Source organism: Nicotiana tabacum, chromosome 8, assembly GCF_000715075.1.
Source record: "Nicotiana tabacum cultivar K326 chromosome 8, ASM71507v2, whole genome shotgun sequence".
In the NCBI taxonomy this organism is placed as follows: domain Eukaryota; kingdom Viridiplantae; phylum Streptophyta; class Magnoliopsida; order Solanales; family Solanaceae; genus Nicotiana; species Nicotiana tabacum.
The window spans coordinates 157,246,928-157,254,302 of NC_134087.1; the positions used below are offsets into that span (position 1 = coordinate 157,246,928).

The 7,375-nt window shown below is 31.5% G+C and overlaps 1 protein-coding gene across 1 annotated transcript; it reads right to left on the reverse strand.

Annotated features, from left to right (window-relative positions):
* Positions 1 to 3,863: 3,863 nt before the first annotated feature.
* LOC107759610 (heavy metal-associated isoprenylated plant protein 47-like) lies at positions 3,864 to 5,020 on the reverse strand. The gene is made up of 3 exons (XM_016577586.2): positions 4,785 to 5,020; positions 4,621 to 4,699; positions 3,864 to 4,337 (listed from the first exon to the last, which is right to left on the reverse strand). The coding sequence occupies exons 1-3, from the start codon at positions 4,788 to 4,790 to the stop codon at positions 4,000 to 4,002; spliced, it is 423 nt and encodes a 140-aa protein (XP_016433072.1). The 5' UTR covers positions 4,791 to 5,020; the 3' UTR covers positions 3,864 to 3,999.
* Positions 5,021 to 7,375: the final 2,355 nt, after the last annotated feature.

Consider the following 7,375-nt stretch of genomic DNA (forward strand, 5'->3'; position numbering starts at 1 on the left):
TGTGAGAAAACAAAGTTATATGACTTTAGTGAAAAACGTCATAGTTATATGAACATTTTTAAAATTAACCCTACATTTTAGCCCAGCAAAACATAAATGCTTAGGTAAATAACTGGCCATAAGCAATTCATCTCAAACTCTCCAAATTTTAAATGCTCTGATTTTAAATCAGACAAAAGAGTAGAAAAGAAGTAAAATGTTACTTTTCTTCTATTTTAACCTGAATTTTGCTAAGGAATATAAACAACGGATTCCTTTTCTATTGTTTGGAAATGAGGAAAATATGAATAAAAAGAAATGGACGTAATTACTTGGATAAATTTTGATACGCATAGATAGTTTTCTCAAATATGTTTCGCATGATGAAATCATTATTTTAGTTACCTTAACCTAACATAAATTATATATATATATATATATATATATATATATATATATATATATATATATATATATATATATTAGTTAGTTAGTCTAGAGTTAGTTAAGAAGAAAACAAATGGAAGCATGATATACATATATTCGGCAGAGTGGAATTTTGAAAAGGAATAGTTATTGGCAAGCATGCTGCATGCAATTTGATGAACTAAAAGAATTATACTACTAATATAGAGTACTTCTTTTGAGGCGATAATTAATGGAGCTCAAATCATTGAAAGTCTACATATTTAAAGATAAAAAATGAAGGCACAGCCGGGCCATACGGGGAATTCAGTGAATAAATTTGAAATCGTAGAAATAAGAAATTAAAAAAAAGGGTACAACTGGCCCTCCATTGTCCTTTTGAAATTGTTAAATATTTAGATAGGAGATTCAGTGAACAAATTGGAAGCCTAAGAAATAGAAAATTGGAAAAGAAGGCACAATAGAACTGGCCCTTCCCTAGTCCCTTGTTTCCTATATTTGTTGAATATTCAGCTGGGGAATTTTGGAAACAAATTTGAAATTTTGGAAATTCTGATTTGCTAAATAATGGGTCCACATTCTTGAGTTTCAACGAATATCAACAACCATGATGTTGACACAAAACATTAGTTAGTGAGAGTCAGAGATGAAACGTTGGGCACTTGGGCCAATTAAGTAACCTATAAATAATATTTTAGTCACCTATTATTTTATTAATAAATTAAAAATATTTTTTAATTAAATTGCATAAAATTGTTTTTAACAGTTTTTTTTTAATTCAAAAAGGTGTCTATTGGTTTTAAAAGGTACCTGTTATGAAGAAATGAGTCTGTTAATTCTAACAGACTCCTAGATGTATTATAAGTATACCCATATCATCTCCAAAATGAAATCATCGGAAAATTTCCATCTCTTTCTCTTTTACTTATTTTCTACAACTCACAAATATTTTGTTCTTGTGGTAAATTCGAGTTAATTGTTGAAACTCAAATTTCAGAAGCTTTGTAAAATTTTGGAGGAATTCTGCTATTATCCCTGTAGCAACAAAATGGGAAACTTAAATTTCTTTAGGACAGTAATTACACTATCGAAGCCAGATTTTTTCATCCCATTATTTTTCTAACAAAATCTTACTACAAGTTTCAACATTTTTCGTTGACGAAGTATAAAGAAGAAAGAGAAGTGATTCGAATGACAAATTCGTATTTCTTGTTCCATTGTACAATCATACATATATGAAATTAGGTTGACAATTTAATTTATTAGTAATGAAATTTGATATAAATAATTTATATTAATCCAACTAGTATAGAATTTAAACAATATATATTGTTTCATATTTTTATCTCAAGTGACATTTGTTTAATTGTTAGTGCTGCTCAAATAAAAATACAAAAAGGAAAAAAGGAAAACAATTGTTGATTCAAAAGGCCAATTAATCCCTTATTATTAGTTACTCCGGTACACAATAATGACCAATTTGCTTTTGGCACATCTATTAAGAAAATACTAAATTCTATACAAAAATACCTAGTATGACTAAACTACCCTTAATTAAATATTTAATGTGGGGAGTAAGAAAACTTTTTAGGGACACGTACATAAGGTTAATTTTGTTAAAAAAAATTGAATTCTTTCTTGATTATATAAATGGACACTTATTTTGGACCAAAATAAAAAGCAAATTGGTCACTTATTGTGGACCGGAGAGTAGTTCGTAAGCCAGTGCTCGTGGCAAAAGTTCCTTTTAAAGATTTATTTGTTTGAGTCTCCATTGGGGGATTTGCATCTATACCCACTTTTTGGGTCACGTTTTTACTTGTGCCCGCTTTGGAAAAAAATTGCAAGCGCACCCGCTTTTTCGCGTAACTTCAGCATACGAAGCTGAAGTAGCAAAGGCAATCACTCAAAACTTCAGCATTCTAGTAGACGGGCCTGAAGTAGCAAATGTGCTGAACCAAGTGTGTTGAAATTTTTGTTTGTAATTGCTGAACTTAAGCATAGTAGCTGAAGTTTTGTTCTCTATTTGTTGAAGTTTTTATTTATAATTGTTGAACTTAAGCATAGTAGCTGAAGTTTTGTTCTCTATTTGCTGAAGTTTTTGTTTGTAATTGCACTAAATAAGCTAAAGTTTTTTGTCCTTGATTCATTAGTTTTGTCATTAAGCTTTTTCAAAAACTTCAGCAGAAGATGCTGAAGTTATTTAGTTCATTAATAAAAACTTCAATACTAAATAAGCTGAAGTTTTTTTGTCCTGGATAAGCTTTTTCAAAAACTTCAGCAGAAATGCAGAAGTTATTTAGTTCATTTGTAAAATCTTCAGCTTATTTAGTGCTGAAGTTTTTATAAAAAGTGAAAGTTTTAAGACAACGCCGTCAAATTCGCCACGAGGACTATGTTCTATGTCGCATTACAAAGACTGTTAATTTGTGTGCAAGTTCTCATAATGTCCCTTTGGCCATTAGTGGGCTCCTTCCCCAGTTGATAAGTTTCAGTTTCAAGAAAACCAAGAATGTGAGTTGAGCAATTTTAGAATGGGAACGAGTGCATAAGCGTAGATAGTTTACCCACAGAAGAATCAAAAACTGCTCCATTGATCCAATTGTCTCTAATCTCTATTGAAGAAGCAGAATGTTCTGCAGCTGTGGCACAATACAGAAAGCAAAAAGAAGAAGAAAGAGAGAGCGAGAAGCTTCATAAAACCCTCATGAACTTGATATACGAGTCATCAGGATTCAACATATATATGTATTACTGTATATTCATAGCAGCACCAACAGCAGCAGAAGAAAGAAGAAGAAGAAGAAGAAGAAGAAGAAGAAGAAGAAGAAGAAGAAGAAGAAGGGGAAGCAAGGGGCTGAAATTGTTTAAAAAGTGGGTAGAAGTTAAAATTTTTTTAAAAATGTGTATAAGTTAAATGAGAGCGACCAAATAGAACACCCCGTGCAATTTTTACGTCTCCATTATTGAAACATTAATTTGTATATGTATGTCTCGTAATCATAAAAAGTTAAAAGGAAAGTCATTCAGCTTTGTTTTGGTATCTTTGAAGATTATAAATCGTTTCAACCGTCAGTCAATTAGGCAATCATTCAATTAATTGGGCAACAACAGAAGTAGAGCTTAGCTTATGATAGTAATAGGTTACTCCAGTTACTATTTTTACCAGATTACTCTATGAATGTAAATAGTGGTGAAGCCACATAGTCGTAAAGGTCAACTGACCATCCTTCGTCGAAATATTGTAATGTGTATATAGGTAAAGTATTACGTTTTAGAGATATATAACACATATTGAACACCTTTTATCGGAATTTTTTTTCACTTCTTTTAAATTTGAACACCCTTGAAAAAATTCCTAATTTCGCCACGGAAAATAAATATTTAATTATATCATCATTAGTAAATAGGGATTGCATATGTATGTCAACAAGAAACAGTGATAGCTGTGCCAATAGTGACGAGTGGCCTTTGAACGGCCGGATAATAAGTCTTGATAAGAGGAGATATACAGATTGAAAAGTTGGCAAAGTGTGAAATTTCATTGTTTTCGAGGAATCAGGAATTTGTTGGGAATAAATTCCGAAAGTTGCATCACAAAATAGAGCAACTTTGGTTATAATTGTCATAAACAGGTTGACATACTGGATAATACTGTACACATGGGGGGTTAATTGGTGGGCAACATTGTAATTTGCACTTCTCTTCTTGTTCCTTCCTCTTCTTTTCTTCTTCTTCCTTCTTCTTTGCTTCTTCTTCCTTCTTCTTCTTTTCTTCGGCCTCTTTATTCGGAGGTTTCACTTCTTCCACGCTGACAATGCTAGCGCACCTGAATTTCCTCTTTAGGCACTTCATTAGTGCAAAAGAATCAACCCCTTCTCCTATCACAACCAAATGATTTTTTTCCTTATCTATATTTACCGATGTAACCCCTGCAATTAGTCAATCCACTCAGCTCTCATGCTTTTTTCTATACAAAATTAATTGATTCATTTAATTAGAATTTAGAGACTTATTGAATCTTCAACCTTTAAGATTTTAAGTATCGAATACCGAACACATTATTCTTTTAAAACTATGAGTATAAAAGTTACTTATATTTGTTGAATTTGGTGGTTCATAACATATAATTCAGAATTTGGTGGCTCATAACACATTATTCAGAATTTCAATGTTCATATATAGGGGGTGAAAAGCAAAAAATTTCAGACATACCTCGAATATTTACAGCAATCTGCATTGCCTTTGATCTGCTCTTATCAGTGCTCAGTGGAAGATCAATCACGATCTTTTTCTGTATGACAAATTGACATTAGATTAGCCAAGGACAGAACAAACGACAAAGAAAGCAATTCGAGATCAGTCTTGTTTCAACTTACCTTCATGCTCAAAGCTATATCTGGAACAATTTCTAGGAGTCAAATGTTACATGATAATGAAAGGAAATTGGGAGGGGCAGAGGTACGCCTATATAAAAGATGCTTATGATACAGAAAATTTAAGACATGGCTGTTTGTCTTATTTTGACCTACTCAACTCTAACTCGATTCAATACGAATACAATATACACAAATAAACTAATGTACTAATCATTAACCGAGAAGCCTATACGCTAAAACAACTACTCTCTTCGTTCCGATTTACGGTGGTCAACTGATTAATTTTCTTTATGAATTCAGATATAGGATTTCTAAATATTTAAAACAAAATTTACATATTTAGAAATTATGTAATTGTATTATAAGTCGTAATAGTTAATAATTCAAAATATTGGCAGAAAACGTGGTCAAAGAGAATCTTTTTTGACTCTCCAAACACTTCTAAAAAATAAAAATTAACGATGGATAAATTCTGTAGCTAACCAGAAAAATTTGTCACTAATTTTATTTAGCAACAGATTAGCGACATATTATCAAAAAAATCTACTAGCTACGAGCAATTTAACGACAGATTAGCAATGAAGTTCATAGTTAATTCCAAACTTTTTTGAGTGAAATAATAAATATGTCACATTCAGTGAAATGGAGAGAGTATCTCATACAACTTTTTATTAAGAGATATTTACAAGAAAGTACCAAATGAGTGTGCAGATGCAAATTTATATACTCAACATATTAATTTGTTCGCACATAAAGAAAGAGAAAAAAATTGATATGAAGCTTATCCATCTCAAATATGTACCTTATAAGATATAGTAATATATAATATCAGGGAATGATTCTTTACCAACTAACAATAAAGAGAAACCTCAACCTTCTGTTTATTTAATTAAAGACCTAGAAGTGAACTCCAAAGTCTTCTCAATTAATATTAATTTGTCGACAATGAAGTAGTTCATGTCACATACTTTACAAAGATATGACAACGCAAGTAGCATCCGGTAAGTAGGGGTGTACAAGAAAATTGACAAACCGCATCAAACTAATAATAATACAAATTAAATCGAAAAAAAAATCAAACTAGTGAATCAATTTGATTTAGTTTAGTATTAAAAATAATTTGATCATAATTAATTTGGATTGGTTTTAGTTAAATAATTAAACCGAAACTAAACTAACCCAATATAATATGTATATAATTTTAAAAATATTTTGTACATAAAAATATTTGTAATAATACAATTTATAAATATTTCTTAAACTTTTCATAATTTTTATCTTTTACGTATTATTTTAAGCTTGGAATTAGAATTTTTGAATGATCCAATAAGTTTTATAAAATGTTAGTAACTTATATAAGCCCAAATCATAACAAAATCAATACGAATGCTAAAAAAATTCAATCTAATACTAGGGATAGCAATAGTGTTGGATATCTATTTTTTTGTGCATTGGTTTAAACAGTAAAACTGTCAAACCAAAAGTACATAATTTAGTGAAAAGATCTTAATTTGGCATTCAACTACTTAGATCCAATAAGAACTGATCACGCCCAACTATGCCTTATAAAAAGGACACGCGGACGTTGCAAATATAATCTGAGTATTTAGCCTAGAGTCGAACCCACAAGGAATTAACCTATCAATTACTCTTGTTAGATTCACTAAATTCTACGGAATCAACTTTCCAAACGTTTTGAATAACAATTGAGAATATTTCTATTAACTATAACTGACTGTAATTAAGTAACTAAAGACTAACTATGATTAAGTTGTAAACAATTAAGAGAAGGATCTAAGGTTGTGATTTCCCCTATTGATGGAATCTCTTCCGGTTATGTTTCATATAGATTTTCCTAACCGTCTCTATCGATCATGAGCACTCTTATTACCGTAAATCTCTCCCGAGTAATCATGACAATTTACTAGATGCACTCTCCTGAGTTACGCTAGTTGGCTTTTAATACATCTCACTTTAGATCGCACTCAAGGCTTCGTTATCCCTAATCCCACCTTTAAACCCTCGGTTATTGATCCCTCATATACTCTAGGAGTGGTGTTGTTCACCAATTACCTAAATATGCACTCTCTCCCGAGTAATACATACTAAATAGGCACAGCTAATTGAGGATCCTATCAATTAACTATAACAAAAACGTAGTTGAACAAATAGAGATTAAACTGGGCAAACTATATTAATATAACAAGAAGTTCATCCTTCAATAGGTTCCATCAAAACCTTAGACTAAATATTTAGCTACTCATACTAGTGTTCATCATAACAAAAGCCAAATCCATCACAAATGGTAAAATACAAAAGGAAGAAAGGAAGAACTCGATGTTGAATTATCCTTCTTGCCTCTCTTGCTTCTTCTTGCCTTCAACTAAGCTATAAAAACCTTGATAATGTTCCTTTGGGCAAGCTGGACCTTTTATAGGTTAAGTGGAATTACCCCCGAACTTCCAAATTTACCCCTAAATTTTATTTTTCGGAACTGGACTAGCGCGGTCGCGCTAACGGGCGCGATATTGACCGCGCATATGGCATAACATTCTGCCTCGAACTCCTGGGCTAGCCGGTCGCGCTAGTGG

What these genes read in the sequence shown, in the direction of transcription:
- LOC107759610 (XM_016577586.2), bottom strand. An exon ending in GATTGCTGTAAATATTCGAG is followed by an intron (nt 4,338 to 4,620) that starts GTATGTCTGAAA and finishes GACTAATTGCAG; the next exon opens with GGGTTACATCGGTAAATATA.